Source organism: Cnephaeus nilssonii (genome assembly GCF_951640355.1).
Source record: "Cnephaeus nilssonii genome assembly, chromosome: 12".
NCBI lineage: Eukaryota > Metazoa > Chordata > Mammalia > Chiroptera > Vespertilionidae > Cnephaeus > Cnephaeus nilssonii.
The window spans coordinates 79,929,008-79,953,753 of record NC_137083.1 but is presented as its reverse complement, the minus strand read 5'-3'; the positions used below and the strand labels follow the sequence as shown (position 1 = coordinate 79,953,753).

Here is a 24,746-nt window from a genome sequence, read left to right as displayed (position 1 = left end):
GACTGCTGGCTCCCAACTGCTTGCCTACCTGCCTTCCTGATTGCCCCTAACCGCTTCTGCCTGCCAGCCTGATCACCCCTAACCACTCTGCTGCCAGCCTGTTTGCCCCCAACTTCCCTCCTCTGCCGGCCTGGTCACCCCTAACTGCCCTCTCCTGCAGGGTTGATCACATCCAACTGCCCTCCCTTGCAGGCCTGGTCCTTCTCAACTGCCCTCCCTTGCAGGCTGGGTGCCTCCCAACTGCCCTCTCCTGCTGGCCATCTTGTGGTGGCCATCTTGTGTCCACATGGGGGCAGGATCTTTGACCACATGGGGGCAGCTATATTGTGTGTTGCATTGATGATCAATCTGTATATTACTCTTTTATTAGATAGGATAGAGGCCTGGTACAGGGGTGGGGGCCAGCTGGTTTGCCCTGAAGGGTGTCCTGGATCAGGTGGGGGTTCCCTTGGGGCATGGGGCGGCCTGAGCGAGGGGCCTGTGGTGGTTTGCAGGCCGGCCACGCCCCCTGGCAACCCAAGCGGAGGCCCTGGTATCTGGAATTTATTTTCCTTCTACAATTGAAACTTTGTAGCCTGGAACGGAGCCAAGCCTGGGGCTCCCTCCGAGGCCGGCAGCCATTACTTTTGGGGTTATAATTGAAACTTTGTTGCCTTAAGCGGGTGGGCCCGGCCAGGGTGTGCGGAAAGCTTTGCTTCCCCTGTTGCCGGTGGCAACCCTGGCCTGCTCCCTCAAGCTCCATTCTGCTGCCATTTGTTTGAATTTGTTTACCTTCTATAATTGAAACTTTGTAGCTTGAGTGGAGGCTTAGGCCTGGCAAGGGCAGGCGGAAAGCTTGGCTTCCTCTGTTACCTAGGAAACCTTGCTCTCTGTGGCTGTAGCCATCTTGGTTTGGGTTAATTTGCATGCTCGCTCTGATTGGATGGTGGGCGTGGCTTGTGGGTGTGTCGGAGGTATGGTCAATTTGCATATTTGTCTATTATTAGGTAGGATTATTAGGTAGGATAGGTGTGGTCTGCACGGGAGAGAGGTTTGGGGGGATGGATCTCAGCAATGCAACGGCACCCATGCAAACCCCAAAAAGCCCTTCTGTACAGAAGTAGCCTATCAGCAGGGGCACTGCTGCTGTGGGGACGGTCCAAGGGAACTGGTCTGGAGAACCTCAGGGTCCAAGCCAAGTCTGGGAAACACTGGGTCTCTTCATATTCTTAAAATCATACAGCAAACTGAAAGACCGCTCTATTACCACCTCTGGTGGGATTTTTCATTTAAAAAATAGGACAAGTATGCTGAATGACAACCAGATGAAAGCACTGGCCACTGCGCCTATACCTGTGTCAGTCACCACTATGGAATGAGCTGTCCTGACTTTCTGTCTTGACTAGTACACACGGCTTTCTTCCTTATTTCATATGAGAAGCCCCGATAGCTATTGCTACTTTTCTTACCCAGCGCACAGAGAACTGGAAAATACCTGGTTTCTCCTGAAGTCTGTGGTCCTGTATGAATTCCATGAGTGCACTTTACTGCCACCCGTCTCGCCCTGCTGCCGAGGCTCTGAACAGTGCTGGCCGGCAGCGGCCGTCCCAGGGCTCTGTGTCCTTCCCCCACTCCTTCCATGAGAGAGTGACTGCCCAGTCTTCCCATGATAGGTTTTTTCATTACAAATAAGGCCAAATGCAGCTGGAAGAGCAGACTGGCTTCCCCCACTGCAGGCAGGAGGTCTGCCACGTTTAGATTTTGACTCTGCCACGGGTTGAGCTAAGAAAAGTGTTCTCTCCTTTACCCTCTTCACCCTCTTCTGTAAGTGCCTGCTGAATTACAGGAACAAATGCAAAGAGAGACTGAAGTGGTTTAGTTTTCAACAGGAACTTCAAGATGTCTAAGAACTAGGTACCTTATTTCTTGGGTCTCTAAGGACTTGCAGATTTCCTGGGAGATTATTTTAAATATTCATAACTTCTAAAGACATTTTTGGTATTAAACTGAAAATATATTGGGATCACATATCTTGGCCCCTTTGGAATTTTAATATTGTGATTTTCATCACTTCCCCAAACCATCTTTTCTTTAATTATCCTTTTGCTGTCTAACCAGATACACACAGGTATTCAAATGTTACTAAAATGTTAATCTTTCTTCAGCAGTAATATTTAACCAGAACTTTATTCTTTATCCTAATAAGTGAGAATGCTCGACGGATGGACCTGTGTCTCTGGCCTTCCCACTCACTAGCACAGCATTGAGCACATGACTGAACCTCTCTGTGCCTCAGTATTCCCATCTGTAAAACAGCCCTACCTCCTGGGAGAAGTTACAGAAACACGCACAAAGTACTTAGGATAGTCCCCAGCAATAATGAAACCTCACTGTGCCTGGCATTGTCATTTTTATACCAAATTTTTGCAGACAGCATTCCACCATAGGTGTAATACACAGCTTCTGACAATTATGTGTTTCCTGATCAAGTGAAAGACAAATCAGCATAGGTCCTCTTTCCGCCCCCAAATCTCCCCCCACCCCCGCTGGCCTGGTCACCCCCCGGCCGGCCTGGTAACCCCTCTTGGCCCCCCCCCCACCGGCCTGGTCACCCCATGCAGACTGCTGTTCAGTCGTTTTGTCGTCCCTCACTAAAACCCTGCTGGCCTGGTTGTAGGCAGCCATCTTGTGAGGGCGTGAGGGCTAATTTGCATATAATCTCTTTATTATATAGGAGGTTATAATAAACGCCTAATATGCTAAGTGTCACTATGATGCAGACTGACCACCAGGGAGCAGATACTCTGACTGGTAGGTTGGCTTGCTGCTGGGGTCTGGCCGATGGGAATGGACGAGACAGGCTAGACACACCCTGGAGCCCTCCCACGGTCCCTCCCTGGTCCTGATCACTCACCGGTGGGGTCCCTCGGCCTGGCCTGCAACCTCTCGCAATCCGGGACCCCTCTGGGATGTTGGAGAGCCAGTTTTGCCCCGATCACTGCAGGCCAGGCCAAGGAACCCCACCAGTGCATGAATCTGTGCACCAGACCTCTAGTATCCTATCTAATAAAAGAGTAATATGAAAATTGACAGTACCTCCGCTACACCCACAAGCCACGCCCACCAGCCAATCAGGAGCAAGTATGCAAATTAACCCAACCAAGATGGCTGCGGCCACGAAGAGAGCAGGAGGCTTGGGTTTCCCAGGCAATGGAGGAAGCCAAGCTTCCCGCACACCCTGGCCGGCCGGGGACTCCACTCAAGGCTACAAAGTTTCAATTATAGAAGATAAATAAATCCCAACAAAAATGGCTGCAGCCACTGAGCAAGCAGGAGGCTTGGGTTTCCCCGGCGATGGAGGAAGCCAAGCTTTCCGCCCACCCTGGCCTGTCCTGGCCTCCACTGAAGGCTACAAAGTTTCAATTATAGAAGATAAATAAATCCCAGATACCAGGGCCTCTGCTTGGATCATAGGGGGGCATGGCCAGCCTGCAAACCACCACAGGCCCCTCCTCGCCCAGGCCACCCCACGCCCCAAGGGAACCCCCACCCTGATCCGGGACACCCTTCAGGGCAAACCAGTTGGCCCTCACCAGTGCACTAGCCCTCTCTCCTATCTAATAAAAGAGCAATATGCAAATTGACTTATCACTCAAACACACAAGATGGCTGCCCCATGTGGACACAAGATGGCCGCCACAAGATGGCCAGCAGGGGAGGGACCAGGTCTGCAAGGAAGGGCAATTGTGGGCAATCAAGCCAGCAGGGGAGGGCAGTTGGGAGGGACCAGGCCTGCAAGGGAGGGCACTTGGGGGCCATCAAGCCTGCAGGGGAGGGTAGTTAGGGGTGACCAGGCCGGCAGAGGAGGGAAGTTGGGGGTGACCGGGCCTGCAGGGAAGGGCAGTTGGGGGCAATCAAGCCTGCAGGGGAGGGCAATTAGGGGTGACCGGGCCGGCAGAGGAGGGAAGTTGGGGGTGACCAGGCCTGCAGGGAAGGGCAGTTGCGGGGGACCCAGGCCTGCAGGGGAGAGCAGTTGGGGGGGACTAGGCCTGCAGGGGAGGGCAGTTAGGGGTGACCAGGCCTTCAGGGGAGGGCAGTTAGGGGTGACCAGGCCTGCAGGGGAGGGCAGTTAGGGGCAATCAGGCTGGCAGGGGAGCAGTTAGGAATCAATCAGGATGGCAGGGGAGTGGTTAGAGGGTGATCAGGCTGGCAGGCAGAAGCGGTTAGGGGCAATCAGGAAGGCAGGCAGGCGAGCAGTTGGGAGCCAACAGTCCTGGATTGTGAGAGGGATGTCCCAGATTGGAGAGGGTGCAAGCTGGGCTGAGGGACAACAATCCCCCCCCTGTGCACAAATTTTGTGCACCGGGCCTCTAGTAGATTATAATAGCCCTGGCCAATGTGGCTCAATGGTTGGTCTGTGCAGTGTCTGGGGTTTGATTCCCAGTCAAGGACATGTACCTGGGTTTCAGGTTCATTCCCCACCAGTCATGGAGAGTGGGGGAAGCAACAATTAATGTGCCTTTCTCACATCCAAGTTTTTCTCTCTCCCCCTCCTGCCCTTCTACTATCTCTGAAAAACAATGGAAAAAAAATATCCTCAGGTGAGAATTAACCAAAATAAATATCCTATATAATAAAGAAGTAATATACAAATTAACCCTCACGCCGTAACAAAATGTCGCCATGCACAGGGGCGGGGGTGGGCCAGCTGCTCCACGCGCCTGCCGCCGCAGTTCCTGCGGCCCCGCGGGGAGGAAGGAGGGGTGGGCAGGAGGTCCGGCGGCTGCTCTGCGTGCCTGCCACCGGGGTTCCTGTGGCCGCGCCGGGTGGGGGGGGGGGTCCGGCGGCAGGCGCGCAGAGTTCCCTCAGCCCCGCCAGGGAGGCGGGTCCCAGCTGCTGCTCCTCATGGTTTCCACCGGGGTTCACTCAGCCCCGCGCATGCGCTGTTGGGGCAGCTCCACGGGGGGTCCTGCAGCTCCAAACTGCTTCCATCTGTGTGCGCACAGGAAGGTCTGGTTCTCGCAGCATTTTCAGGCATACGCAAGTGGGCGGGGACTTGACTCTGGGTCTCCCAGCACAGGCAGACTTGACGCTGTGTCCCCGTGGGCGCCGGCCCAGACTCTGACAATAGGGAGGAGGGAGTCCCATCCCCCACGAATCAGCCAGAATCAGCCATTGGTCAGCCAGCTCTCAGTGGCCTGATAGCCAGGACTCTCATTCACCTGCATCCCAGAGCCTGACAGCAGGGAGGTGGGAATATGTCTAAAGAGCAACTATTGACACAACATAGCACTACAGCTGAAAGAAGCCGGCGTCATCGACAGAAAATGTCTGAAGACCAACATGCCTCTGAAGCTGAAAGAAGGCAGCATCGACGACAGAATATGTCTAAAGAACAGTCATCAACAAGTACTACCAATACTGGTAGTAACTGCCTTCTCAGCAAAAATGGAGTACATGAGGATGCAATTCTCAAACATAGCTGTGGTAGAATGACTGTTAGATGTCAATTTTGCCAATCACTAAATTTCTCTGATGAAAAACCATCTGATAGAAAATTTACTCGATGTTGTAGCAAAGGTAAAGTTTGTCCAAATGATAAACATTTCCAGAATACCCGGCATATTTAAAAAGATTAATGACAAACAAAGATTCTGACAGTAAAAATTTCATGGAAAATATTAATTCCATAAGTAGTTCTTTTGCTTTTGCTTCAATGGGTGCAAATATTGCATCGCCATCAGGATATGGGCCATACTGTTTTAGAATACCCGGACAAGTTTATCACTATACTAGAACTTTACATCCTTCGGATGGTGTTTCTCAGAAGTTTGCTCAACTCTATATTTTAGATATGGCCAAAGCGACAAGTAAAAGATTAGCAACGCCAGAAAACCAGGGATGCTCAGAAAGACTCATGATCAACATCAACAACCTCAAGCATGAAATAAATGAATTAACAAAATTGTACAAGATGCTACATGAGGTAGAAAAGGAAGCCCAATCTGAAGCAGCAGCAAAAGGTATTGCTCCCACAGAAATAACAATGGCGATTAAATACAATTGTCATAGTGATCCAGGTAGATAAAATTCTCCCCGTGTAATCGAGGTTGCAGTCATATTCAGAAACAAAGATGAAGGACCTCCTTTTGAAAGGGACTTGCTCATTCATTGTAAACCAGATCCCAATAATCTGAATGCCACGAAAATGAAACAAATCAGTATCCTGTTTCCTACATTAGATGCAATGACATATCCTATTCTTTTTCCACATGGTGAAAAAGGCTGGGGAAAGGATATTGCATTAAGACTCTGAGACAACAGTGTAATCGACAATGATACTAGACAAAATGTAAGGACATGAGTCACACAAATGCAGTATTATGGATTTCATCTCTCTGTGCAGGACACGTTCAATCCTATTTTAAATGCAGGAAAATTAACTCAACAGTTTGTGGATTCATATTCAAAAATGGAGGCCAATCGGATAAATTTCATTAAAGCAAACCAATCTAAGCTGAGAGTTGAAAAATATAGTGGTTTGATGGATTATCTCACATCTAGATCTGAAAATGACAATGTGCCGATTGGTAAAATGATAATACTTCCATCATCTTTTGAGGGTAGTCCCAGAAATATGCAGCAGAGATATCAGGATGCTATGGCAATTGTAACGAAATAGCAAGCCCGATTTATTCATAACCATGACATGCAACCCCAAATGGTCAGATATTACAAACAATTTACAACGCTGGCAAAAAGTTGAAAACAGACCAGACTTGGTAGCCAGAGTTTTTAATATTAAGCTGAATGCTCTTTTAAGTGATATAAGTAAATTCCATTTATTTGGCAAAGTAATAGCTAAAATTCATGTCATTGAATTTCAGAAACACAGACTGCCTCATGCTCACATATTATTGATATTAGACAGTGAATCGAAATTATGAAAGGAAGATGACATTGACCGTATAGTTAAGGCAGAAATTCCGGATGGAGACCAGTGTCCTCGCTTTTTCAAATTGTAAAATCAAATATGGTATATGGACCATGTGGAATACAAAATCCAAATAGTCCATGTAGTCGGATATCCCCCAAGGGGTCCCAGATTAGAGAGGGTGCAGGCCGGGCTGAAGGACACCCCCCCCCCCCGCCCCATACACAAATTTCATGCACCAGGCCACTAGTAAAAATATAAAGCCACTATACACACATATATCTATATCTAAATTTGCCCAAGTTATAAGAAATGGCTTTGCTCTAAGGATGGACGTCAAGAGTGGAAATTGCTGCAGGACCATGGGTGCTAACAGAACACAAAATGGTGCTTGTGGACTTTGCGGAAAAATGGCCACCTTCCTTCCGACCAGGACATTGATGGCTCATCCGTCTGTGCTGTCTTCCTCCCTCCACCAGCCAGGCTGCATTTCCCAGTCGGGCCTGCAAGGACTGTGCCATGTGGCCAAGTTTTGGCAAATGGAATGTGATCAAAAGTAATGGAGGCCAGTTCCACAGCTGGTCAGTTAAAACAAACCTGCCTGACTGATCCCCACTTTTCCCCTCCTGCCAGAATGAAGTAACCTGAGGGTCAGAGGAAGAAGTCTGGAGGATGAGAACTGAATGAAGCCATTTCCCCGGGCCAAGCCGTTGAGGGTCTGGGAGTGTCAGCCAGTGCTCTCTGGCTAATATCCCCGTGCTGGACACCTGGGGCTGTTCCCCAAGACTGAACCTTCAAATGGCCTTCTACCCCAGGGCAGAAAACTCGAAGGTTCCACCCATTCCTGCCCTGCACCCCCAATGTCCTTACCAATCTTGGGCACCCAGACCCCACATGGGCTCTGCCGTCACCACCTCAGGCTCAGCCCACACTGCCGCTGTGAGCTAACAGCAGAGCTGTGTGAGTGGATCAGTCAACCCCGATAGCCTGTGGGGCAGACCCTCCATTCACAAAAACCTTCTGAGCAGTTACACACCTCACACTCAGCAGAAAGTTAGGAAGCGGAGGGGCCTGGACCCGCCTGGACACCTACCTCCAGAACCTCTACGCTCTCTATTGTTTGTCATCAACAACAAATGGCTGAAATGCATCTTCACATCCCTTTACCTGTGCCAATGTTTGATAATCCCAGATGCATCCTTGTATGGAAATCCAATGGCTGACCGGAATGGACAGAAGGCATTGGCAGCTCTTCCCTGATCAGCCTAGGAGGGACTGCTGAAGGGCTGGGACAGCCTAAAAGAAGCAGCTGACGCGAGTTGAGTAAACAAGGAAACTTCTGGCTCTGGAAGCTGGTTCAACAGAACAAGAATGGAAAAAGTGGGGTTTTTGTGGGCATACCCTTGAACCTACAACAAGGTGTGGTACCCTGGGCCGGCCAGGTGGAGGACAGCGGGCTTCAGGGACCAGAGAAGCTAGCACAGGCCGAGCTGTACAGATGAGAGAGCCAACCCTGGGAGAGATGGACTTAGTTGGTCAGTGCAGTCAGACCCACCAGGAAGAAGCCTGTAAGGGCCAGGAGGCGACGGGTTAGAAAAAAGGGCAGTTGACACAAGATACTACTCAGAAGGCAAGTCCATGACCAGAGAGGCAGCTCCTCTGGAGAGGACAGGAGGCCCTTCATAGCCACCTGGAGCGTCGGTGGACAACAGAAGTGGAGAACCTGAACACTGAAATAAACATGAAATATTAAACTCTAAGGTCCTAAAAGCCGCTCACAGGCTGCTCTCAGCACTGCCTTTTGAGAACAGAAGAGACATTTCATAAAGGGGAGGTAGTACTGTCCTCACGGCTCGGTTTCATTTTGGACAAAGACGTCCTTCTCCTTCACAACTTACATTTGACCTTATGGAGAAGACTGCTCATTGCGTACCTAGTGCTCATCCTCACTGCTTCCTCAGTGACAGGACAACACTGTGCCCAGCTAAAAACTCCAAATTCCAAGCTGTAGCAAAGGTGGCCCTGTGACTGAGTTGGACCAACAAGACCACCTTACAGGCAGCACCTTCTGCCCCACCTACCTCCTCTTTCGCCTGGAATTTGGTAATCCTATCTAATAAAAGAGTAATATGCAAATTGACCATCACTCCAACACACAAGATGGCTGCCCCCATGTGGACACAAGATGGCCGCCACAAGATGGCCAGCAGGGGAGGGCAGTTGGGGGCGATCAAGCCTGCAGGGGAGGGCAGTTAGGGGTGACCAGGCCGGCAGAGGAGGTAAGTTGGGGGCGACCGGGCCTGCAGGGAAGGGCAGTTGTAGGGGGACCCAGGCCTGCAGGGGAGCGCAGTTGGGGGGGACCAGGCCTGCAGGGGAGGGCAGTGGTTAGGGGGATGACCAGGCCTTTAGGGGAGGGCAGTTAGGGGTGACCAGGCCTGCAGGGGAGGGCAGTTAGGGGTGACCAGGCCTTCAGGGGAGGGCATTTAGGTATGACCAGGCCTGCAGGGGAGGGCAGTTAGGGGCAATCAGGCTGGCAGGGGAGCAGTTAGGAATCAATCAGGATGGCAGGGGAGTGGTTAGAGGGTGATCAGGCTGGCAGGCAGAAGCAGTTAGGGGCAATCAGGAAGGCAGGCACGCGAGCAGTTGTGAGCCAGCAGTCCTGGATTGTGAGAGGGATGTCCCAGATTGGAGAGGGTGCAGGCTGGGCTGAGGGACACCCCTTCCCCATGCACGAATTTCGTGCACCGGGCCTCTAGTAAATAAATAAATAAGCACATGTGTGTGTATATATTTATACACACATACACACACATATATCTTATCTAATAAAAGAGTAATATACAGATTGATCATCACTGCAACACACAATATAGCTGCCCCCATGTGGTCAAAGCTCCTGCCCCCATGTGGACACAAGATGGCCACTACAAGATGGCCAGCAGGGGAGGGCAGTTGGGAGGCACCCGGCCTGCAAGGGAGGGCAGTTGAGAGGGACCAGGCTTGCAAGGGAGGGCAGTTGGAGGTGATCAACCCTGCAGGAGAGGGCAGTTAGGGGTGACCAGGCCGGCAGAGGAGGGCAGTTGGAGGTGATCAGCCCTGCAGGAGAGGGCAGTTAGGGGTGACCAGGCTGACAGAGGAGGAAAGTTGGGGGCAAACAGGCTGGCAGGGGAGCAGTTAAGCATCAACCAGGCTGGCAGCGGAGTGGTTAGGGGGTGATCAGGCTGGCAGGCAGAAGCGGTTAGGGGCAATCAGGAAGGCAGGCAGACAAGCAGTTGGGAGCCAGCAGTCCTGGATTGTGAGAGGGATGTCCGACTGCCCGTTTAGGCCCGATCCCACTAGTATATGTGCGCAGGTCCCTGATACCATCACAGAATAGCCATACTAACTCAGAACTTTCTCATTTTTATGTAAAAACTAAGAAGCTTGGTGTTTAAAGTCACTGTTAACTGAGGTTTCTGTGACACGAGAACAACAGTGTGTCTTCCATAAATACAGTGGTGGCAAAAACTAATAGTGTATCTTCCATAAAAGCTGCAGCAAGAAACAGGCAGAACAAATAACTTTTCCTTAAAGAAGGAAGAAACTCGGGTTTATAGAATTACAAGTAAATTACCCAAAGGTACACTATCACTAAATAACTCAAGACATGAACCACATTTCAGCCCCTGGATATATAAACCGCTCTTTCTTCCATGGCCCCTGCTTCTGCTGGGACCAATCTGTCTTCACATAACACCAAAGACACCTTGATGCCAAAGTGTGACACTCTGCCTGAGAGATCCTCTTGATGTGATCATTCATTATGTAACCTTCTATCATTTCATGGGTATCAAGGATAATAAATTACAAAGTCCCTCTATCAAATGCCGATTTTAAGACCGTTATTGCTTTGTAAATACCTCACTTAACATAACTTTTAGTACTAATGTGATTCTACCTTTTCAAAGAAAAAGCCACCTTAATCCTTTCTAATAATTTGTTTTGCTTTTCTTTATATTCCTTTAAAAATCCAAGGTAAGAAATTATTGTTCCCTTTCATGTAATTCTTATACAAATTGTGCTCTCACTTTTTTGCATCTCTTGATAATTACATGATGCTATCTACACTAATCCTATTCAGGAAAAACTGATAACTTCCCTTCAAAAAAAAGGATGGAAACTTTGCATAAATTGCTTAGCACAAAGTTAATCATATAATGCGGAGAATAAAGAGGCTCCAACAGCTATTATATGACTTATCAGCTTCCCTAAAAGGGTCAGTTGGTCTATTTTAATAAGTCTAATTAAATACCTTAACAATATCATTGAAATTTCATGAATCTTTCAATAAATTACAACCTTCCTCTACATATTTTCATTTCTTAATCTCACTTAAAATGCAAAGAACTATATAAGAAACCAGATATTCAAGAAGGCCTCTCAGTTAATTCTGATTAAATGGATTAAATGGGGAAAAAAAAAAGTGGCCACTAGAGACCCCTGACAATTAAAATTACAGCCCTCTATGACAATGTTAATCCTCTTATTTCAATATTGTTCTTAGATTTCTTTTTCCTTCAGGTTGTACCTATAGGTTTTCCTAGAAGGTACTTTTATAGTCACAGATGCACTGCAAACATTTTGAAGCAGTACATGCCCAGTGCTAAGCCCAGGCCACTGAACTTACTGCACAGCATGCAGTGAAGTTACAACATCTTCCTTTAGTACAAAGTATTGCTTTTGATAAACGACTATTGATTTACATCCTATATAATAAAAGGCTAATATGCAAATCAACCGAACGGCGGAACGACCGGTCACTATGACAAGCACTGACCACTAGGAGGCCGACGCTCAACGCAGGAGCTGCCCCCTGGTGGTCAGTGGACTCCCACAGGGGGAGTGCAGCTCAACCACAAGCCGGGCTGAAGCTGTCAGTAGGAATCCCCCGAGGGCTCCCAGACTGTGAAAGGGCACAGGCCAGGCTGAAGGATGCCCCCCTTGTATGCACGAATGTTGTGCACTGGGCCTCTAGTTATTTCATAAAGGAAAAGCCCTTTATTCCTGCACCCTATTCTCCCCCAACAGCTCACCCAGTGACAGGCACTGCACAGCAAGCTTTTCCACTTTAGCACCAAGTGATGGTTATAGTCTGATATAGTGATGATTCAACTTGCAGATGCACTAACTGCTGCCCAGTTCACTGAGCAGCGTTTCAGGACTGAGAGAGGGAGGGAGGAGGTGCAGCATGATGAAGAGACTCAGGCTGCCCTGGTTCCCATCCTACCTCCTGCACCCAGTATGTGAACCTCAGCAATTTCACCTCCAAGCCTCAGTCTCACCACCTGTACGGTGGAGAAAAAGGTGCCTGCATATGCTGAACACAGGCCCAGAGCAAGTCTGGAATACTGAACTCACTCCTAAATCTTCCTCACTGCTGCTGGCCTTCATCAATGTGCGCTCTAGGAGACAGACTCTCACTCAGGACTGATTTCAAAGGAGGCGGTAGTACGGGCTCTGTCAAAGAAGGTACAGTCTGCTTGCTGTGAAACCCTCATCTGGGAAGTCACCTACAGATAACCCACAATCCCACTCCAAGCTATTTGCAAACAACCATGTTCACACAAACCTAGACACAGATGTTTACAGCAGCTTCATCTGTAACAGCTGAAGACCAGAAATAATCCGATGTCCAAATGGGGAACCGATAACCAGTACATCCTTACAATGGAAAAATATTTATCAGTAAAAAGGGATGCACCTCTGGCACGTGCAACCAAGTGGGTGAGTGAGTCCCAAGTGCACCTTGCTAAGTGAAAGAAGCCAGACTGAAAAGGCAGCATCCCACAGGGTCCTGAATGCATGGACAGTTCTGGGCACTGGGCACAGAGCGGAGGCTGGGAGGGGCAGCAGGGGAGTTTCTGGGGAACAACACTACTCCCGGTCCTAACCATGCTAATGACACAACTGCACACACTTATTAAAATTCACAGACATGTACATTAAAAGGACTAAATTTTTTAAATGAAAAAAAGCCTAATCTTTTGGAAGAAGTACTTTCAGGTACTTTATAATAGAATATGGTCTCTTTCAAAATTTATCTTGAAAATATGTCTGAACAGAACTATGGATCTTCAAGAACTCTGGGAAATAAATATTAACAAAAACAACTAGTGTGCTTTACAGGACACAGCACTAGAACAGGCCACAGAGATCTTCTTGAACACACAGGAGTCCTGAGACTTTGACATTCTGTGTTGTTAACATTTCACTGGTGAATTACTGAATTACAGATAGGCAAACTGCATTCAAAGTTTAAGTCTACTATACACGCAACTATACACCTGGGCAGGATTTGTGGAAGGTTTTCATTTCAATCTAACAGTTTTATTTAGCCAAACATTAAACAAAACAGTTTACCAAACATCTTACAATGCAGTCTTTACAACAGGGCTGTATGGCTCAGTGATGATACAAGAACTGATCTCAGGATTTCCATGAGCATCCCCAGCCTTTGAGAGTTACCGTACTTTCCGGCGTATAAGATGACTGGGCGTATAAGACAACCCCCAACTTTTCCCGTTAAAACATAGAGTTTGGGATATACCCGCCCTATAAGATGACACCCAGTGTGTAAGACGACCCCCGACTTTTGAGAAGATTTTCCTGGGTTAAAAAGTCGTCTTATACGCCGGAAAATACAGTATTTGTATGGATCCTACTACACCCTATCTCTACCCACACACAATGTATGCTGACAGGACATAAGTCCAGTTGAAGGGGTGCTACGTTTTATAACCTCCACATTTAATCGCTGTTACACAGTGTTTAGCTGCTCCTCCTACTGCTGCAGTTGGGAATTCACTGATATGATTAAATTTGATGGTATGATAATATATGGTAATCATGATTAATCAGAAACACACCAGCAAATGGAGGATGGTGGGTATTATGTCACCTGCATTTTAAAGTGCAGTCTCTCCATGCAAGCCTGACAATGTCTGACAGCTGGAAGGACCTTGTCCCACATTTCCTGCTACCACTCCTACATCTGATAAAATGCCCATCATCCCTTCCCCGCTTTAACTGCTAATCATTAGGAGGCAGTGCAGGCGAGCGGTAACAACAAGACGGGTTCAAAAGAAAGACTAGTGTCCTAGATGGAATGATGCCGGGTTCACAGCTGCACAGACCACAATCAAGAAGGGATGGAATTGGATGCAGCAGTCTCATCAAACACGATTTGCATGAAACGCCACAAAGAACACATCCAGGAGCTGTCAATCACCACCACCTGGTCCCATGCACACCCCCACCCCCACCACCATTACACATACATAGGGATACAGAATGCAGTCAGACCTACCTGTGAGAATTGTGCCTACAAAGGAAACAACAGAAATCTCATTTATTGGGTCTACCTAAGTAGTAATGTAATTGCTAAGAAAACATTTAAACTAAAAAGTGAAGTCTTTTTGAACATAATTTTTAGTTTTAAAATAAACAAAGATCGTCCGGCCAGTGTTGCTCAGTGGTTGAGCGTAACCTATGAACCAGGAGATCACGATTCAATTCCCCTTCAGGGCACATACTCAGGTTGCCTGCTCGATTCCCAGTAGGGGGTGTGCAGGAGGCAGCCAATCAATGATTCTCTCTCATCATAGATGTTTCTATCCCTCTCTACCTCTCACTTCTCTCTCTGAAATCAATAAAAACATACTTTAAATAAAAACTAATAAAGATCACTAAGAAATTATTTAGTAGCCAAACTACTTAGTATTTAAGTGGCTACCCTTGAAATACTAACATTTCCTGACACAGCAAAGCGAAAGCAATGACTGAATAAGTTTTAGAATACCCCAGGTCAAGAAACTTGACAATGTGAGTGACTTGGGAATGATTCCTGTACTTAAAAGCAGCAGTCGCACTGACACTGAAACCAACTAGCGAAATCTCAAAAGCTGCATTTTCAGGTATCATTAATTGAAATTTTCATGTTACTTTTTTAAGCAGGTAGACTTTAAAAACATCTCTTTTAGGACAAATACGTAACTGGAAAACATACTTGTACATAAGGAAAGGGCTTTACATTTAAGGACAAAAACATTAGGAAGAGCCTTTGTGGAAAGTGAAACCTATTAGACTAACATGTAGAACAAAAAACACTGGGAACTGAAAACAAATTCAGACACAAAGACAGTGTCTCACATTAGGTTGAAAAACACTATCTCATATTAGGTTGGCCAATCTCTGTGATTTTTAATTTAAAAAGTAGAGGCATTATCACTTAGCACAATTCCTAGGCATATTAGTTCTAAATTAAGAAGTTCTCAAGTTTTCATGAGATTGTCAAACAAAATGGGCTTTTAAGAAAGTAAAGTTTGCCAGTTTGGGGGAAGAGAAGGAAAGCCATGGCACTAATACCAACTGTACCCCAACTGTGTGCCTGTCACATGTGGAAATCTAGTGGTCCTGTGTCTCCTGTCTGCCTCTTCTACTCGTTAGTCAGTTGGGTAGAGCTGAATTCCAAAGAGTTAAATGCACAAATTCACATCTGTATTCTTGAAAACAAAAAAAGTAAACAGGTAATATATACCTGCTCTACACTACTCCTTTTATGGAGTCTCTAACTCAATATTAAATTCCTGTGTGCACTTATTTAACAACTATTCATCTGCACCAGGCCCAGGTGGCTCCACCGGGCACAGATCAAATGGGACTTCACAGAAGTTTCTCTACAAACCAGGTGCTCAGGAAACGAGCTGGCTGTCAACAAGAACATCACACCTCTCCCAGGAGCAATGGGAGCTTACTGCAGGGCTACAGCTGGGGACAGAGAAGATCCCAGTGACCTTCGCTCTTGCTCCACAGATTTCTGTATCTTCTGTGTAACAAGAGGTGTGCTGATTCAAACATACCCTCAATGAATCTGAAGTTAAGCTTCCTAACTTGAATGTTTTATCAATTTATTTGTGTGTGAGTGTGTTTCATTTTACAAAGCAAAATTCAGTTTAGTGAATGCTGACCGAAGTCCCCTATTGGAAAATACCAGGACAGAGCCCACAGGGTACAGGGCCATCAGTAAGAGATCTCCCGGGGGATGTGGCATCCACAACAACACTGTCTCCACTATTTGTATAATATCATTCAGGTGAACACTGGCTTAAGGACGAGAATTGGGCTTTCTTTAACTGGGCTCGGTCCGTTTTATGATTGGGGGACTAGCACTATGCAGAGCATATGGCATGAAAAAGAAATTCACTAAAAGTTCACAAAACTATATTTACATTCATAGCAACAAGTTTAGCCTAGTAGTACAAAAGAAAAAAATAGTATTACTCAAAAAAGATCTGGCATAAGTAAAACAACAGAAGATGACCTAGAATTAACCTCCTGTCCCAACAATATTTTGATGGGCATTTTAAAGACATATTCTATTGTATGTTTCTAAAATAGATTCCACATCTGATTATTTTCTCTGCAGGAGACTGATTACAGAAATAAACAGAGCTCTGCATTTTCAAGAACCAAAGTTCACTGCTTAAGACCTAGCATTTGGGGCTTTAAAAAAGATACATGTTAAACAGCAGCAAATAACTGAGCTGAAGAAAACATTTCTCAAATTATATCACCCACATGACGATGTCCTAGTGCAACTATTTCCTGTCATCCAAGCCAAAGCAGCTTGACAGGATCAACACCCTCGAGTACCGTGTAACTTAAACGAAGTTCACTGCCTCACAAAGCATTTTCTCTTGGTATCCTCTGGTACTCAAGGATTTGCCCAATTGGAAAATACAAGTGGATGAAAACTGCAAATGATTATTCTAATTTTATATAAGTAAACAAATGTTTGTGAAAATATTGATTACATACATTACTTTCTTTTTCTTCAACTACAATTGCTTTTTCATGTCAAATGCTATCCCTAAAATGCAAAGTTTATTAAGTCCAATAATAATTTTAACACAGATGCTCACAATCCCAAGAAACAGCAAAAAGAACTCAAAAAGCTAGTGCTTTACAATAACTAAGCAGTTAAACCACCTCACAGGAAAGGTGTATCTAATGAATAAACACATGCAAGCTTATCCTGGGATGATGCAATTATTAACCTAAGCTATTTAGACAAACGCGTTGAGTAGGAAATTGTACTAAATATCACCTGATTTTTAAATAACTAGTTTTTAGAATTTGATAAGTAATTTAAAGAAAAAATTAGCAAAGAAAATGAAATCAGTAAGAATCCGTTTTAGAAACTGTATCATAATTCATAATAACTACAAATCAAGGAACTTTCTAAAAAAAACCACAAAACTCTTGACTTTTAAATCCAATATTGACTTTATTTTTTAAGTAATCACCTGATTGTACATCTAGATCCTTCATTAAAACTTTTCGCTAGCCTGGCCAGTGTGGCTCAATAGTTTGAGCATTGACCTATGAACCAGAAGGTCATGGTTCGATTCCCTGCCAGGGCATATAGCCAGGTTGCCAGCTCAATCCTGAGTGAAAGAGGAGGAGGGAGGGTTGCAAGGGGGGGAGGGAAGGGGGGCCAGCAGGAGCAGCTGATCAATGATTCTCACTCATTATTGATGTTTCTAGCCCTCTCTCCCTCTCCCTTCCTCTCTGAAATTAATATCTTTTGTAAAAACTAAAAACCTTTTGCTAAATGCCACCGACAAACACATTTACTGAAATATCAAAGCTAAAGTCAAATAGGTCATTCAGGTATTTCCTGAAAATCAGGTTGTCTAACCTAAGCAAAACATTTGTTTTACATACAAATAACATTAAAATTTTACATCTGATCCATTTTTCCCAGCACTGTTTTCAGAAACACCATGTCCTCACTGATTTAATAAAACCATGAACCACCTACAAATCAAACCAAAATCTCAAATATACAAAATTTACTTTAACATATACAACTTTTTAATGGACATTTTTCTTCTAGTTAAGACATGTTGGAAGAATGAAGAGTTATGGAAAGTACAGGAAAGTGTGTGTGTGTGTGCTTTCTTTTAAAGATATTTTAAAGACAAAACCTTCCTTTTAAAATATAAAACCATCCCAAGCTGGTGTGGCTCAGTGGTTGAGCATTGACCTAGGAATCAGGAAGTCATAGTTCCATTCTGGGTCAGGGCACATGCCCGGGTTGCAGGCTCGATCCCCAGTAGAGGGCATGCAAGAGGGAGCTGATAAATGGTTCTCTCTCATCATTGATATTTCTATCTCTCTCTCTCTCTGAAATCAGTAAAAACATATTTTTTAAAAATATGTACATCCTATCGCTTCTCGGCCTTTTGGCTAATATCAAGTGTAAAAAATATGTACATCCTAGAGGCCCGGTGCATGAAAATTCATGCACTGAAGGGGGGGTCCCTCAGCCCGGCCTGCCCCATCTCACAATCCGGGAGCTCTCAGGGGCAGGAGGTGACCCGGCAATCAGGGGAAGGTGACGCCCTGTCACACCTCTGCTGCTGCCACTGCTGGCAGCACAAGCCTCGGCCGGCCCTGGTTACCCGAGCCTTGGGCTGGCCCTGGGAGGCTGGGGGGCTCTGGGGACTGGGGGACTCAGAGGCGGACCCGGCCGTGCCACGCTCCTGCCGCCCCGGCAGGGCTGAGGGGACTGGGCACCTCCATCTTGTGGCTGTCGGTGCCACCATCTTTGAGTGTGTGACAGTCAATTAGCATATTCCCTCCTTATTGGCTTGGGCACCACATTTTTGTGATGGTGTGACCGTCAATTAGCATATTCCCTCTTTATTAGATAGGATATATATGTGTGTGTGTATAAATGGATGTATATACACATCTATAATAATAAAAGTATAATATGCTAATTAGACCAGACGTCCTTCCTTCCGGACAAAGCTGCAGCGGGCGGGGACCAAGGCCCTTGCACGAATTTCATGCATCGGGCCTCTAATATATTTATATAAAACCAATGGTCATTAGGGCTTTTGAGGTTTTTATTAAAAACAAATAGAGACCTCATCATTATTCCCTAGAATGTCACATACATACCCCCACATGTACACAAATGCACATGTGCCCATATACACTCAGCACACATTATAACAAAGCAAGGCCCTTCCTCATTTAATATCAGGCAATAAATAAAATCAAAATTCATATTCTTTAAGATGAAAGGCATTCAACTGATGATCCTGATTCAACAATCTTACAGTTAAATGAAATTAATCCCATTCTCAAAAACCCATTGACCTTAAGCTTTTAATAAGCATTTTCCATTGCAAAAATTATGGTCAATATTTACTAATCTTTAAGCTTATATTTAGTTGGACCCACTTGTATTAGCTATATTAATATTTCTTAGTAAGTGTGTGCTCATTGTCTCGGAGCAGAAGAACAGCTGCTACTCACTGGGAATCTCTGGGGTCCCACCGCAGGTCTCTGTTGGCTCGGGACTGGCAGCAAGGGCACTGTGGAAAACACCTCTCATTAGAAACACGTTGTGCTCACACCCAGACCAGCTGCTAAAGGAAGGCAATAGACTAAGTAGAACATAAAACATATACGATGTGCACAACATAAAACACATTAAGTTTCCATCAAGAGGAAGGGAAGGGCTTCTGCCTTCACACAATAGCACAAAAAGCTTGCATTTCCACTGTGAGTTCCCATTTAGGGTTAGAACATTTCGCAACAAAAGAACAACTTACTTTTTTTCACTTCCAGGTTACCCAGGCTATCCAATCCCAGGCATATCTCCGACTCCACTCAAATACAAATTGAAATCTAAATCCTCTAGAGTCATGAAAAGAGTGAGAGGGAAGAAAGGTGAGAGTGAAGCAGGCAGAGCAAGGGAATATACAAGCTCAGGGTACCGTTACAAAGAACAACTACTATGCTGAGACTTTTCTTTTTGCTTTGTTTTGTTTTGAAATAAGCAGAACTCCCACTGACCTATCAGAAAGACAAGGAATCACTTTTCTAAGGGAGGAGGCCAGGTGTTAGTTTCACACCTGGGGCCAAACTGGGTATGTTTAAGCTATATAAAATGTGTGAGATCTACTGATCTGGATGTGGGGAACCCCAGCACCTAAGTAGTGACTGCTGTGAGTGGCAGCTATACCTCTCACTAAGATGTGCTGCCCCATCATCTGGGAAACTCTCAGAGTGTCAGGTGTTATGGCCCCTCCCAAATTCATATGCTAAAGTCCTACCACCAGTAACTCAAAATGGGACTGTATTTGGAAAAAGAGGTGATTAGAGGAAAATGAGGTTAAATGGGTGAGCCCTAGTCCTCTGTGACTGACTGGTGTCCTTGTAAGAAGAGATCACAACACAGACATGCACAGAGGAACAACCAAGTGAGGCTACATACAGCAAGAATAAGAACATAGCTTATAAATTAGAAATATAGTAATATTACATAATATTTTAAAATAGCATATTTTAAAGAAATTTCTGGCAAGTGAGAAATAGAGAAATGATACAGTTTAAAAGTCAATCAAAACTGCTTTGGAAACAGAGTGCGGAGATGCAGTTTATTTACTACAATTACTCTAGGCCAGTGGTCGGCAAACCGCGGCTTGCGAGCCACATGCGGCTCTTTGGCCCCTTGAGTGTGGCTCGGCGTTAGAACCACTTCTTCAGACTCGCCCAGGCCGAAAACCGACTTCTGCGCATGGGCCACGAAATTTCAATCGCACTGTACATGCGCGCCCGCACGTGGTATTTTGTGGAAGAGCCACACTCAAGGGGCCAAAGAGCCGCATGTAGCTCGCGAGCCGCGGTTTGCCGACCACTGCCCTAGGCATTTATACACTAAGCCTTGTAATTAACATCACATGTCCACAGGTCCACTTACAGTGATAGTGTAGATGGATGGGCCTGTAAGGCCACTCGATCAAAGCAAAGTGCAACTGACAAAACTTATTTTGATAAAATGTAAAAAAGACAGAAGTACATCCCTCTCTTGAGAGCCTAATCCAATTAATCAAAATTTCAAAATAAGAGTAAATTTGCAAGGCTTCATATAAAATAGCAACCAGCCCCTCAATCTATGTAGCTGGCTAAAGGCTCTGGGTACATCGATTATATACCTGAAGCAAAATAGTAGACCATGAAGCAGAGAAAGAGAGTACCTCTGACCTGAAAAGATTATCATGAAAGTAAAGAAGAAAAAAACTACACATTAAATAATATAAAGACAGCATTTTTTAAACTACGCACCAAATTTTTACACATTTTTTTAATAAACTGTATAAAGCCTCCAGCTGGCGTGGCTCAGTGGTTGAGCGATGACCTATGAACCAGTAGATCAGGGTTCGATTCCCAGTCAGGGCACATGCCCATGTTGCAAGCTCGATCCCGTGTGGAGTGTGCAGAAGGCAGCCAATCAATGGTTCTCTCTCATCACTGATGTTTCTATCTCTCTCACTCTCCCTTCCTCTCTGAAATCAACAAAAATATTTTTTTTTAAAAATTTAAAAACGCAATGTAAAACACAATGGGAAAGAGGAGAAAAAGAATAAACGCTGACAAGAACATCTGAGAACAGGTGTGATGCGCAGATCGAATCTAGCCAGGCCAGAGAGAAGGCATCTGTGACCTGTCCTCCTAGGGGCCCTGCAGTGCACCTGGTCTGCAGGCAGGAAGACAAGTCTACCTATGAGAGAACTTAAACTTGGACTGTTAACAGATCATTCCAGTTGAACCTTAAACTCCAAGTATTTGATATTTAAGACAACATCTTCTGTTGTCCCAGGTACTTAATGGATTAGATTAGCTTTCGATTCACTGCAACAGTTCTAATAGTGAACAACTGAAGAACATGTTGAATTTCCATCAGAACTGGTTAATTATAATTTGATGGAACACTTCATCCTCGAAAAGGAATGTGTGCCATCAAGAAAAGATATGTACATGCTTGTTACCTTTTACATGTACCTTCTACCTGCCTACAGTCCCGAGAACCACTAGGTTCCTCTCTCGTAGTATCTAGCAGGCAGCTAGATACTAAGCCTCTCTTAAGAGAACTGCTTTCTACTTAAGCTCATTCACTTGCTCTCTCCCTACACCAGCGAATCTCAAGATCAAAGGTGCGTCAAGAAGGAATGTGTGGCACAAAGCCCCAGCTTCGTGATGAAAACCATTTCGCTTATTCTGAGTGTAAAACTTGCCGGGAAGGTGACGTGCACTTACTGAGTCTGCACGAGCCAGGCCTCTGTCTATGCCCATCAAGCTGCTAACTCAGCAAGGCACACGCCTTCACGCCTGGGAGACATCCTGAGTCTCCTTAGCGCTCTCCCACTCTGCATGCTCTCCACCACTTATTTCCATCAGGCCACACCAACCTATGCACCTGACCAACTGCCAGTTCTCCCTCACTGTGCAAGGAAATACGCCATGACAGAGGCTGACGTCAGTAAAATCATTCTCACAGCTTGATTTCCTGCAGGCGCACGTCCTGGGCAGCCACTATGGAAAAGGCTACTTTCGTGCACCCTACTTGCCCCCATCAGCGTGCGCGGGTCCCTTCCTCCCACAGCTACTAGAGCAGACACAGGTAGTGGTGCTAATTACACAGACTCTAACGTGCCCTGCCCTGCAAGACAGTGAGGTCACTGAGTGATTCTAATATATGGTGGGGACAAGTGAAGGGGTCAGTCAGGGGGTCAGGGACCGACAGCGCTAACACCTGACCTTCCAGGTGTGTCAAACAAGAGCGATCTCCTGTAGCAACACAAGGACACTGACCCTCCTCTACCCTCCCCCCCCCCCCCCCCCCCGCCACGGCCAGCCTGCCACAGTTACAGCCCTCTGCTCCAAGGCCACAGCACAACTTCACAGCGCCTCCAGGCCACGGGCCCTCTCCACACTCCAAGTCCTATTCTCAGGCTTCTCCCCAAGTTCCGAAACTTCTCAACCACACCTTTGGAATTCCAAGTTCTCAGCCACCAGAACCCATGCTGGCCTCAGCCTGTCCCCTTCTTGCTCTAATGGAAACCTAGCTGTCCCAAAGGATGATGCTGTTTTTCCTCACAGCCTTCCCCACTGGCTCTGGAGGTAGAGAGGGGTCCTTCTTGGCCCTCAGTGCTGTTTCCACCCCAAGTGTTCCACACTAGCTACCTGATTCCACACCAGCAGCCTCCTTCAACTCTTACCTCCCTAATGAAGCCAGCCCAGCCCTACCTGCTCCATCTGTCAATGCACTGGCATCCCCTAACCTGCCACAGAAATCCATGTGTTTATGGCTGACTGTCTGTTAGAACGCAGGACCATGACTGCAAAAAGATTGTCTGCTTTGTGCACCAACGTAACTCAGTGCCTGAGATAGAAGCATCGCAGCCCACGTGTGCTGGACAGAGGCATAAAGATGTGCTCCTGCCCTAGCCGGTTTGGCTCAGTGGATAGAGCATCAGCCCAACTGAAGGGTGTCAGGTTCAATTCTGGTCAAGGGCATGTACCTGGGTTGCAGGCTCGATCTCTGGCGCTGGTCAGGGTACCTGCGGGAGGCAACCAGTCAATGTGTCTCACACATCAATGTTTTTCTCTCTCTTTCTCTCTCCCTTTCTCTAAAAATTAATGTTAAAAATACCCTCGCCCGGCCAGCATGTCTCAGTGGTTGACCTATGAACCAGGAGATCACAGTTTGATTCCCGGTCAGGGCACATGCCCAGGTTGTGGGCTCGATCCCCAGTGGAGGTCGTGAAGGAGGCAGCTGATCAATGATTCTCTCTCATCGTTGATGTTTCTATCTCTCTCTCTCCCTCTCCCTTCCTCTCTGAAGTCAATTAAAAATATATTTAAATATATATATATATCCTTGGGTGAGGATTAATAAACAAAAAAAGATGTGCTCCTTACCAAAGGCATGAAAACAGTTTCCTCGAGCCAGGAAATGGTAACGTGAGAGGTTATCACTTAAAACTCATGACTAAAGGTAAATTTGCACGCACGCACGCGCGCACACACACACACACACACACACACCCCAGCTAACATGGGGACTCACAGAGAGCGCCTGAGTGGGACTCAAGGAAGCACCCTGCTGACTCTCCACAATGCCTCTCCTGCCCTCCAAATTCAGTGCCTGCCACCCAATCAGAATCTAAGATACACATTTGTCAGCAAGCACCCAGCCCGTAGTAGCAGTAGTGTAAGTGGGTGGGGGAAGACATCAGGAAGCCAAGTTGTCCTTGCAGATTGGAGCATGACATCTCTTTAGCCATAGCAACAACAAAGGAGACACATACCTTGCACAGGCGTCACCACCGCTCCTTTGAAGTGGGGGTTTATGTGGATGTTCTTGGGCTGCTGTGGGGTCACGGGTGGAGGGGTCATCATCACCCTGGGCGCCTCCATCTGGGGTGGTACATGCATTCCTTGCGGAGGGGAGGGGTGGTGCGGATGCTGCAGGGGCAGCAGGGGCTGCAGGGGCTGCTGCTGGAACAGGCTTCGAATGGGCTGCTGCTGGGGTGGCGGTGGGGGGGGAGGCTGAGGCTGGGTTGGAGGAATTAATCTTGGAGAGTGCGTCTAAAACCACAAAAAAGACAAATTCACAGGAATCAACATTTAAAAGCAAAGAAAAAGACTGGTGACATGTTACAGACTTACGCTGACTGAATTGTAAAAGTTCGGAGTCAGAAGTGAGCTCATAGTGACAAGCTGGATGAGACAGCAGGCCAGGAGGCTGCTCCACCTGTCCCACGGGCTCTGCCATCTCACCATGCGCTCCATCTCAGGGCGAGGGGAGCAGACATGGCAGTTCCCCCGGCAGAACGGCCCCAGTGAGCCACGCACCACACCGAGGGCAGACCCGGCTGCCCGCCCTCAGCGAGGCGTCTCTTTGGCTGTCCCTACGGAAGCAGGTCTCTTC

At 46.5% G+C, this 24,746-nt stretch overlaps 1 protein-coding gene across 2 annotated transcripts in view; it reads right to left on the bottom strand.

The window, feature by feature from the left end:
- RBM33 (RNA binding motif protein 33) overlaps positions 1–24,746 on the bottom strand; it is a 111,295-nt gene that overhangs the window by 40,922 nt on the left and 45,627 nt on the right. For both annotated transcript variants that reach the window (XM_079786673.1, XM_079786672.1), the window contains exons 8-9: positions 24,124–24,403; positions 19,283–19,341 (exon numbers count right to left, since the gene is read on the bottom strand). In XM_079786673.1, the coding sequence (XP_079642799.1) occupies positions 19,283–19,341; positions 24,124–24,403 (339 nt within the window). The remainder of the gene's footprint in view (positions 1–19,282; positions 19,342–24,123; positions 24,404–24,746) is intronic.